Source organism: Muntiacus reevesi, chromosome 12 (assembly GCF_963930625.1).
Source record: "Muntiacus reevesi chromosome 12, mMunRee1.1, whole genome shotgun sequence".
NCBI lineage: Eukaryota > Metazoa > Chordata > Mammalia > Artiodactyla > Cervidae > Muntiacus > Muntiacus reevesi.
Window position 1 is genome coordinate 5,956,871 of NC_089260.1, and position 12,170 is coordinate 5,969,040.

A 12,170-nucleotide genomic window follows, 5' to 3' on the forward strand; every position below is an offset into this window, starting at 1 on the left:
CATCTGCATATCTGAGGTTATTGATATTTCTCCCGGCAATCTTGGTTCCAGCTTGTGCTTCATCCAGCCCAGTGTTTCTCATGGTGTACTCTGCATATAAGTTAAATAAGCAGGGTGACAATATACAGCCTTGGTGTACTCCTTTTCCTATTTGGAACCAGACTGTTGTTCCATGTCCAGTTCTATCTGTTGCTTCCTGACCTGGCTACAGATTTCTCAAAGGTAGATCAAGTGGTCTGGTATTCCCATCTGTTTTAGAATTTTTCACAATTTGTGATGATCCACACAGTTAAAGGCTTTGGCATAGTCAGTAAAGCAGAAATAGATGTTTTTCTGGAACACTCTAGCTTTTTTAATAATCCAATATATGGTGGCCATTTGATCTCTGGTTCATCTGACTTTTCTAAATCTAGCTTGAACATCTGGATATTCACAGATCACATAATGTTGAAATCTGGCTTGGAGAATTTTGAGCATTACTTTGCTAGTATGTGAGATGAGTGCAATTGTGTGGTAGTTTGAGCATTTTTTGGCATTGCCTTTCTTTGGGATTGGAATGAAAACTGACCTTTTCTAGTCCTGTGGCCACTGCTGAGTTGTCCAAGTTTGCTGACAGATTGAGTGCGGCACTTTCAGAGCATCATCTTTTAGGATTTGAAATAGCTCAGCTGGAATTCCATCACCTCCACTAGCTTTGTTCGTAGTGATGCTTCCTAAGGCCAACCTGACTTCGAATTCCAGGATGTCTGGCTCTAGGTGAGTGATCCCACCATTGTGATTATCTGGGTCATGAAGATCTTTTTCGTATAGTTCTTCTGTGTATTATTGCCACTTCTTCTTAGGAGAGAATCCCAAAAACTATTGCTGTGATTTAGAGTATTCTGCCTATATTGTCTGAAGAAGGTTTATGGTTTCAAGTCCTACATTTAGACATTTAATCCATTTGATTTATTTATGTGTATCGTTTAAGGAAATGTTCTGATTTCATTTTTTTCACATGTGGCTGTATAGGTTTTGCAGCGTCACTTTTTGAAGAGGCTGTCTTTTCTCTATTGTATATTCTTGCCTTGTTTGGTGAAGATGAATTGGTCAGAGGTGTTTGGGTTTATTTCTGGTCTGTTGGTTCTGTTTCTTTAATCCCTATGTCTGTTTTCTGTGCCCATATCACGCTGTTTTGATTACTGTAGATTTGTTAGATGATCAGAAGCCTGGGAGGATGATAATCCTAATTTTTTTTGTTTGTTTTAAGATTGTTTTGGCTATTGGGAATTTTTGGCTTCATATGCATTTTAGAATTATTCTAGCTCTGTGAAAAACGTCATGGGTATTTTAATAGGTGTTGTATTAAATTTGTGGACTACTTTGGGTAATATTACACAGAATACACAGAAGAACTATAAAAAAAGAACTAAAAAAAAAAAAGAACTACACAGAAAAGAGATAGTTGGATGGCATCGCCACCTCAATGGACGTGAGTTTGAGTAAACTCCAGGAGTTGGTGATGGCAGGAAGGCCTGGCATGCTGCTGTCCATTGGGTAGCAAAGAGTTGGATACAACTGAGCGACTGAACTAACTTGGGTAGTGTGGCCATTTTAGAAATGTTAATTCTTCCAGTGCAAGAGAATGGGACATATTTACAGTCTTTGCATTATCTTCAATTTCCTTTATCAAGTTTATAATTTTTAGAGTACAATTCTTTCACCTCTTTAATTATGTTTATTCCTAGATATTTTATTTTGATGAGATTTTATACAGATTTTTTTTAACTTTATCTTTCTGATAGTTTATTAGTAGTGTATAGAAAAGTAACATATTGTTTTATTTAAACTTGCATCCTGCAACTTTTTTGAATTCATACTTTTTAGTTCTATAATTTTTTTGGTTGAGACTTTAGGGTTTTGTATGTAGAGTATCATGATATCTGAAAATGGGGACATTTCAACTTCTTCCTTTCCAATTTGGATTCCATATGTTTCTTTTTCTTATCTAATTGTTGTGGTTAGAGCTTCCAATTCTATTAATATGTCAAATAAAAGTGATGATAGTTGACATCCTTTTCTTGTTCCTGATTTTATCAGAGAGAGTTTTAGCTTTTCACCTTTGGGTATAATGTTACCTGTAAATTTTTTTTTGAATGACTTTTATTATTTTGAAATATGGTCTCTCTTTTTTATTTTAATGAGAGCTTTTCACATGAATGTACATTGAATTTTGTTGATTGCTTTTTCACATCATTTGATATTGGTCATGTGAGTTTTATTTTTTGTTTTGTCAGTGTGCTCTATCACATTGATTAATTTCTGAATATTGAACTAACCTCACATCCCTGGAGTAAGTCCAACTTGATCATGGTATATGATCCTTTTAAAATATTGTTAGGTTCAGTTTGCTCATATTTTGTTGAAGGTTTTTGTATCCATATTCATTGGAGATAATGGCCTATAATTTTAGGGGGGAACATCTTTGTCTACTTTTGGTATCAGGCTAATAGTGGCCTCATAGAATGCGGAGTGTTCCCTTCTCTTTAATTTTTTTTTTTTTTTGGAATAGTTTGATAGGGAGAGGCATTAGCTTTTCTTTATATGTTTGGTAGAGTTTTGCTGTGAAGCCATTCAGTTCTGTATTTTTGTTTTCTGGAACTTTTTCGATTACAGATTCAGTTTCACAGCTAATAATTGATCTGTTCAGATTGTTTATTTCTTCCTCATTTAGTCTTGGAAGATTGTATGTTTCTAGAAATTTGTCCAATTTTTCCAGATTGTCCAATTTGTTGGCATGTAGCTGTTCATAATATTCTGTTATGATTTTCATATTTGTGTTATATTGGTTGTGATTTCTCCTCTTTGTTACTTATCTTGTTTATTTTGATCTTTCTGTTTTATTCTTGAAGATTTTTGCTAATCTAAACAATTTTGTTTATCTTAAAAAGAACTCTCGGTTTCATTGATCTTTTAATTTTTTATTTTTTTTGAGAGTGGGATCTCCACTTTATTTTATTTCCTCTCTGATCTTTAATTATGGTGTATCGTGGTGTTGGTCTGCTTGGGTTCATCTTGGGTTCATCACCTTCTATGCTTCTGGTATCTGGATATCTATTTCCTTCTTCAGGATTTAGAAATTTCAGCCATTTGTTTTTTTCTTTTTTCAGATACTTCATTGATCCCCTTCTCTCTCTCTCATCTTCTTCTGGAACTGCTATTATGAAGATGTCAGTATGCTTAATGTTGTCACAGGGACCTCTTTTTTTTTTTTTCATAATTTTTCTTTTTGCTATTTTTATTGTATGATTTCCATTGTTCTATCTTGCAGATCACTTATGTGTTCTTCTATATAACTTAGTCTGGTATTCATTCCTTCTAGTGTATTATTTCAGCTAGTGAATTGGATCTTTTTTTATATTTTCTAGTTCCATATTAAGCTTCTGACAGAGTATGTTGATTTTTTTCCCCTAATTAAGCTACCATTTTTATTATCAATGCTTTGAATTCTTTTCTGGTAAATTGTTTATGTCTGTTTCATTAATTTTTTTCAAGTGTTTCCTCTTGTTATTTCAAATGAGGTCAGTTCCTCTGCCTTTTCATTTTTCTTAACTTTCTCTGCCCCTATGAGGGAAACAGTTGCCTCTTGTGGTCTTGAAGGATTGCTATTAAATGGGGGCACACCTATACAGACTGCATGGACCCAGTACCTTTGGTAAAGGAGTTGGATTTACGTGGATGCAAGCTGCGGTTTTCTTCAGGGTGCGCTGTCAGCTCTGACTTTTGTAGGGGATGTGATGGGGATGGAGGCGCTCGAGTGCAGGGGTCATGAGGTGGGATTTCCCTGCTCCTCAGTCACCATCACCATCCCATGGGGGTGCCCTCCGGTCTCAAGTTGCTGGAGCGGAGCCTTGTGGCTCAGGCCCCAGATGGCTCTGTTACCGTCAAGCGTGCTGTCTTACCCTCTCCCTTTCACCGGACCGCTCGTCCCAGAGGAGGTCGTGGTGAAGCAAGGGGGGCCTGTGCCGGCCTCCAGCTGAGCGACAGGGTGTCTCCGAGGTGCTGCCGTGCAGACGCCTGCAGTTGCTTCTCTTGCAGCACCGACATGTAGCCTTCGGTTCAAGGCCACTCGGTCCCCCACAGCTAATCACTGGCCCAGCCTCCCCTCCCACTCTGTTTTGGAGCTCCCCACAAGTAGAGGAGAGCCCGTGTAAGCTCTCAGTACGCACTGGTGGGTGAGGCGTGAGCTGCTGTCGGAGATCTGGGCCGCTTCAAATGCACTGCTTTAGTAAGTGCAAACAGGGGTCGCTTCCACCCCACCCAGACTCTTCCCGGCGCCATGGGCCTCTGCCCCCCCCAGTCACATCTCCCCCTACTCATGGCCTCCCCAGGCCCTGTGCTACGCTCTGCCATTGAGGGAGGAAGCATGCGTGTTTGCCTGACGAGGAATGAGACGCATGCCAGGGCGTGACCGTAGGGTTAGGTTAGGGCTAGAGTTAGCCAACTGGCTTTTCTGCATGGATGCAGTGCAGGCTTTCCGCAGCCCACCTTTTAGCTTCAGCAGTCCCCCAGTGCGCCAAGGAGGCTCCTGTTTCCCATGCAGGACCTCTGGGCTGAGACACCCACACCCACAGCGGGTGTCTCCCTTGCCTCCCCTTCCCTCTGAGTCCTTTCCTGGGGCACAGTCTGACCCAATCATTTTCCTCCCCTTTCCTCCTGATTATGTCTGCATATTTCTTACAGCCCTGACTGAACAGGATTCCTTCTGCCAGTTTCTAGTTAGTGTTCAGTGAGGATTGTTCTTCGTAAACGTGTGTTTTGTGTGTGTGTTTCTTTTTTTAAAATTAATTTTTTATTGAAGGATAATTGCTTTACAGAATTTTGCTGTTTTCTGTCAAACCTCAACATGAGTCAGCCATAGGTGTACGTATATCCCCTCCCTTTTGAACCTCCCTCCCATCTCCCTCCCCACCCCACCCCTCTAGGTTGGTACAGAGCCCCTGTTTGAGTTTCCTGAGACATACAGCAAATTCCCGCTGGCTATCTATTTTACACGGTAATGTAAGTTTCCATGTTACTCTTCCCATACACCTCACCCTCACCTCCCCTCTCCCATGTCCATAAGTCTATTCTCTATGTCTGTTTCTCCCCTGCTGCCCTGTAAATAAACTCTTCAGAATCCTTTTTCTAGATTCTGCATATGTGTGTTAGAATACGATATTTATCTTTCTCTATCTGACTCACTTCACTCTGTATAATAAGTTCTAGCTTCATCCACCTCGTCAGAACTGATTCCAATGCATTCCTTTTTATGAATGAGTAATATTCCATTGTGTATATGTACCACAACCTCTATCCAATTATCTGTCGATGGGCATCTAGGTTGCTTCCATGTTCTAGCTATTGTAAAGAGTGCTGCAATGAATAATGGGATACATGTGTTTTTTTCAACCCTGGTTTCCTCAGGGTGTATGCCTAGGAGTGGGATTGCTGAGTCCATATGGTGGTTTGAGTCCTAGTTTTTTAAGGAATCTCCATTAATGACTGTATTAATTTACATTCCCACCAACAATTCAAGACCATTCCCCTTTCCACACTCTCTCCAGAATTTATTGTTTGTAGACGTTTTGATGATGGCCATTCTGACCAGTTTGGGGTGATATCTCATTGTGGTTTTGATTTGCATTTCTCTAATAATGAGCGATGTTGAGTATCTTTTCATGTGTTTCATATATATATATATTTTGGTGTGTTTGAGTGGGGAGGTAAGCTGCACATCCTCTTACTCTACAATCTTGATTGATCTTCTAAAGCTATAGGTTTTCTCGTGTATCTTTTCTTTACCTGCGTGAAAATAGATTTTTGGTCAATGTATCACTACAGTGTCTGAGTAGGAATGAAAATTTCTAATGTCACATAAATCACACATTGCATTATTTGAATCAATGAAGTTAAATTAAATTAAAGAGGATTCTTAAAGTATATGCTCTCTGTTTTGTGTGAAGAATTAACATGGTATTTTATGAACTCAGGCCAAGAGAAAAAAGATGCTATAAATGTTTTAAAGTGTGGGGCTGCTATTTACATTGACAATGAAACGAGAAAATCTTGGAGACTTTCATATTCATTGTCATGAGGTAAATATTGACTAAGACGTTTGTCAATGTTCAATTTTAAGTATGATTATGTTTGATAATTATTGATACAAGCTGTCAAGATGAGCACTCAACATTCTAAAAAACTGACCAAATTTTCTTGATGTTGTCAGTTAAAAATTGAATGAAGCAGACTTTTCAGAAACAAATGTCGTTATCTAACACTGACAATTTGCTATATTTCATTAGCTCTTGTTACTCACATTTTTAAATATGTTCACTGGATTGAAACCTGACTGCAAGTAGGAATCATCTGGAGGCTGATATTTAAAATAGAGAAGACTACCCTGACCCCACCTTTGGAGATCTTGCTTCATCAGGAAAAGGGTCAGAAATCTACACTTTTTAAAAAACACCGCAGATGAGTCCAGCGATCTGGATTTCAGAAATGCTGAAATATTGCTCTAAAACATCTTTATTCCAATCCTAAAACAATAGCACATAATATTTTCATAAATAATTGCAAAGATTCAGATAACTATACTTTGAATAAAGTGTATGTAAGGTATATATGAATCATCTTGGGGAAATTTTAATTATGTGGTATATTTTACAGCCATTTTAATCAATTACAGAAATAAAAATTTTAAGAAGACTCAGCTAAAAAATTAATTTTTTGACAATTAGCATTACCTTAAATTTGATATTCTTAAAATATTTCTCAGTGAAACACAGTACAGACAATTTTTATAGTGGACATTTTTTAAGCATAAAATGTTTATGCTTCATATTTTTGTCATTTGCTTTTTTAGACTAAATAGTATAGAACTAAGTTGTATATATTGAGTTTAAGATCTTTCCTTCAGAAGTCTTATGGCACTTATAATAATTTCTCTCTCTCTCTTTTAAGCCGAACCAATATTCTATCAGCGCACGATGTGTTTATGAAGCAATATCCTAAAATATTCGTGCAGAAAAAAGTCAGACTGCCTAAACTTTTCAAAGAGGAAGAGGAAAGGTAATGACGTCTTCTTTTGAAAGCAAGTCTTTGTGTGTGTGGATGTGTGTGTGTGTGTGCAGATGCGTGTGAGTGCATGGAAGAACAAGTGGAACTCAAATACTGAGTGTTTGATCAGTTCCCAGTACTCCATGTTAGGGATCAGCCAAGGAAATGGATATTGGTAAGGAAAGGTGAATTCCTACAATAATTCTGCAGACATTTTAATTGGGTTATATGATAACTGGGACTAATAAATATGTATAGCTCCTTGAATTTTTTTCATTAAACAACTATCTTTATATAATAATCTTAATAAGATAAAGTACTATTAGGAATGAGAATATACTAAATGATACAGAGAAAACTAAATAAATTATAATTTTTGAGAAAATATTTCATATAACCTGAGAATAATCTAGATGTTTTTGGTTCATTTTCTAAAAATACATACTACTAAAGTTATTCAAGATGATACAAATAAAAAGTAATTATGGTATGAATAAAAGAGTTGTAAAAATAACTCTTAAAAAGTATTTTTGAAGCCAAAAAAGAACAAAAGCAAAAATTAAAAACTCATAGTCTCAGTGATATGACTAGATGTTGTTTTAAGTAAAGGTACTTTCTATGCAGTTTAATATTTTTGGAGTATAGAAAATGAATATAGGTTGTGTATTTGTCATGCCTGTATAACAAGATTTCACAAGAATAGCATAAACAAGAAATATCAGTTTTTAGTTATGACTATATAGGCATACATGGGCTTCCCTGGTAGCTCAGCTGGTAAAGAATCTGCCTGCAATGCAGGAGACCCCAGTTATATTCCTGGGCTGGGAAGATCCCCTGGAGAAAGGGATAGGCTACCCACTGCAGTATTCTTGGGCTTCCCTGGGGACTCAGACGGTGAAGAATCCGCCTGCAACGCGGGAGAGCGGGGTTCTGAGCACAGCGCATACAGGCAGAGTAACAGTGTTAGTTGCTCATGGTGTCTGACTGTCTGACTCTTCACAACTCCATGAACTGTAGACCGCTAGCCTCCTCTGTCCATGGGGATTCTCTAGGCAAGAATACTGGAGTGGGTTGCCATTCCATTCTCCAGGGGATCTTCCACACCCAGGCATTGAATCCAGGTCTCCTGCATTGCAGGCAGATTCTTTACCACCTGAGGCACCAGAGAAGTCCACATATAGGCATACATAAAAAATAAAATGTTAGCAATAGTGTATTAGCATATTGGTACATTACAGTTAAGTTGACTTCATCTCATGAGTACAAAGAAGGTTTGTTAGAAAAGCTGTTATTAAAATTTTAAAATATTAGTAGCTCAAAGAGAAACTATATGATGATATCTACAGATGATGAAAAGGCCTTTGATAAAATTCAGTATCCATGTCTCATAGTAAAAGCAAAATCAGGCAGGTAAAAAATGTGTAATGAATACAATCATGTGCCTGTTATGAAATACAAAATGTTTCTTTTTTTTTTTGGTCATGAAAAATCATCTACTCTAAAGTAACAATAAAATAAAATATTTTAAAATGGAATTAAAATAAATTACATAAAATATATTCAAAAACTACAAATCTTCTCTACACTTAGCTTACACTGGTCCCTCATGTAATGTGATAAACTCATATATGCCCAGTTGATGGGAGGAGAGCTGCAGTTAATTCAGAGACCATTTGGCAGGATAAAATCATTGAGGAAACAAGAGTCTTAGTAGACACTAAATTCCTGCACTATTAAATTATTCATCAATAACCTTTACCTATTATCATTGTCACATTCAACACTTTATAATTCATTTAATTCACATGTCCTGTGACAGATACAACAGCCAGACTGAAGTGTGACACCTCCTTTGCCGTGGCAGCTGGTGAGAATAGTGGTGTAGGGCATTTGCTAAGCAGTGAAGTAAGACAGTCATGTGCAAGGAGAACAGAAGAGATGCTGTATGTAACCATTAAACTGACCTGGAGCGATGCTGCACTATTGAAAATAAATGAATCACATTTCAGAGACATAGGGAAACATTTCTACATGAGCAAGAAATGTGAGTGCAGGACAAGAATGAGACAAAGGGCTGTTTGGAACTGTGACCATTATCTAAACTTTTTTTTTCTTTTTTAGTGGATCATCTAGACAGAAGGTAAACTTTTGGTATATTCACAGACATGGGAAATCAAATAGACACATTTAAAAAAAAAACAACAACACTAAATTTTGATCCAGGAGACTTGGATTTGCATTTTTATTCCACCCAATAGCAGCAACATGTCTTTGGAATTCTCTGAACATTGACTACACTCCAGATTTTTTTACCCAGAAAAGAGGATAATATTATCCTACTTGGAGAAGGCAATGGCAACCCACTTTGGTACTCTTGCCTGGAAAATCCCATGGATGGAGGAGCCTGGTAGGCTGCCGTTTATGGGGTCGCATAGGTCGGACAGGACTGAAGTGACTGAGCAGCAGCAGCAGCATTACCCTACTCAGAGTTATGCATTGAAAGAATGTTTTAATTGTAATAGCTCATTAGTGAGGTTCCCTAGTGACTCAGGTGGTAAAGAATCTGCCTGCATTGCGGGAGACTTGGCCTTGACCCCTGGGTTGAGAAGATCCTTTGGAGAAGGACATGGCTACGCAGTGCAGTATTCTGTGTCAGGGGGATCCCATGGACAGAGGAGTCTGACAGGCTGCAGTCCGTGGGGTCACTGATTATTCCTGTGGACTGCCGATTTAAACAATAATCCCTCCACAACAAATTAACAAAAATTCACGGCATTGCTTGCTTCAAAAATTTTTAAACAACAAGAAATATATAGACTTTAATCAACAAATTTTTGCATTAGTTTATATCCAAGGAAAAAGAAGTTTAAGAAAATGATAGTAACAGAAGAAACAAAATGCCTCCACAGAAATGTAGAAATCTATGTTAAAGATATATTTATAAAATAATGTAATTTTTTAGGAGGATGGGAATTCAAATATTTTCAAGGAGGCCTGCATTCCTGTTAACGTCTTTCTTGACTTTTATAAAAATTCCTATTTGATGCTACAGATACTTTAGGGAGACATATGTAGTAAAGATAATATTTTATTTATCTTTTGATATTGATATATTCTCTTAATAATATGACTTCTGCACTCCATGCATCATCATGGTTTCAGAGAAGGGTAAATCCTGCATTGAGAAGGAGAAAGATATAAAATGGAGGCATATGAGGAAAAGTAGTGATATAGAAACAGAGGAGGTTAGTTAAGCTTGAAAAGTGTTGATCTTCATTCACTCCCATTGGAGGACAAAATGAAGCAGGGCAAAGGCTAACAGCTTTACCAAGAGAATGCACTGGTCATAGCAAACACCCTCTTCCAACAACACAAGAGAAGACTCTGCACATGGACATCACCAGATGGTCCATACCGAAATCAGATTGATTACATTCTTTGCAGCTGAAAAATGGAGAAGCTCTATACAGTCAGCAAAAACAAGACAAGGTGCTGACTGTGGCTCAGATCATGAACTTCTTATTGCCAAATTCAGACTTAAATAGAAGAACGTAGGGAAAACCACTAGACCATTCAGGTATGACCAAATCAAATCCCTTATGATTATACAGTGGAAGTGAGAAATAGATTTAAGGGACTTGATCTGATAGACAGAGTGCCTGATGAATTATGGACAGAGGTTCGTGACATTGTACAGGAGGTGGTGATCAAACTATCCCCAAGGAAAAAAAATGCAACAAGGCAAAATGGCTGTCTGAGGAGGCCTTACAAATAATTGAGAAAAGAAGAGAAGCAAAAGGCAAAGGAGAAAAGGAAAGATATACCATCTGAATGCAGAGTTCCAAAGAATAGCAAGGAGAGATAAGAAAGCCTTCCTCAGTGATCAATGAAAAGACATAGAGGAAAACAATAGAATGGGGAAGACCAGAGATCTCTTCAAGAAAATTGGAGATACCAAGGGAACACAATAAAGGACAGAACTGGTATGGATCTAACAGAAGCAGAAGATGTTCAAAGAGGTGGGAAGAATACACAGAAGAACTGTACAAAAAAGATCTTCATGACCCTGATAACCATGATGGTGTGATCACCCACCCAGAGTCAGATATCCTGGAGTTCAAAGTCAAGGGCCTTAGGGAGAATCACTACAAACAAAACTAGCTGGAGGTGATGGAACTCCAGTTGAGCTATTTCAAATCCTAAAAGATGATGCTGTGAAACTGCTGCACTCAATGTGCCAGCAAATTTGGAAAACTCAGCAGTGGCCACAGGACTGGAAAAGGTCAGTTTTCATTCCAGTCCCTAAGAAAGACAAAGCCAAAGAATGTCCAAACTACTGCACAATTGCACTCATCTCACACGGTAGTAAGGTAATGCTCAAATTTCTCCAAGTTAAGCTTCAACAGTACATGAACCAGGAACTTCCAGATGTTCAAGCTGTATTTAGAAAAGGCAGAGGAACCAGAGATCAAGTTGCTAACATTCTTTGGATCTTAAAAAAGGAAGAGAATTCAGAAAAACATGTGTTTCTGTTTCACTGAGTATGCTAAAGCCATCTGTGGAAAATTCTCCAAGAGATGGGAATACCAGACCACCTTACCTGCCTCCTGAGAAACTTGTATGCAGGTCAAGAAGTAACAGTTAGAACCAAACATGAAACAACAGACTGGTTCCAAATTGGCAAAAGAGTAGGTAAAGGCTATATATTGTCACCCTGCTTATTAAACTTTTATGCAGAGTACATTATGTGAAAAGTTAGGTGGATGAATCATAAGCTGGAATCAAGTTTTCTGGAAGAAATATCAACAACCTCAGATATGCAGATGATACTACTTTAATGGCAGAAAGTGAAGAGGAACTAAAGAGCCTCTTGATGAAGGTGAAAGAGAAGAGTGAAAAATCTTGCTTAAGACTCAACATTCAAAAAATTACATCATGTCATCCAGTCTCATTACTTAATGGCAAATAGATGGGGAAACAAGGGAAACCATGGCAGACTTTATTGGGCTCCAAAATCACTGAAGATGGTGACTGCATCCATGAAATTAAAAGATGCTTGCTCCTTGGAAGAAAGGCTATGACAAACCTTG

General features: G+C 37.8%; 1 protein-coding gene across 1 annotated transcript in view; it reads left to right on the plus strand.

Annotated features, from left to right (window-relative positions):
- Window positions 1–12,170, plus strand: part of CNBD1 (cyclic nucleotide binding domain containing 1) — a 351,846-nt gene that overhangs the window by 40,127 nt on the left and 299,549 nt on the right. The window contains exon 3 of the mRNA XM_065903452.1: window positions 6,985–7,092. Within this exon, the coding sequence (XP_065759524.1) occupies window positions 6,985–7,092 (108 nt within the window). The remainder of the gene's footprint in view (window positions 1–6,984; window positions 7,093–12,170) is intronic.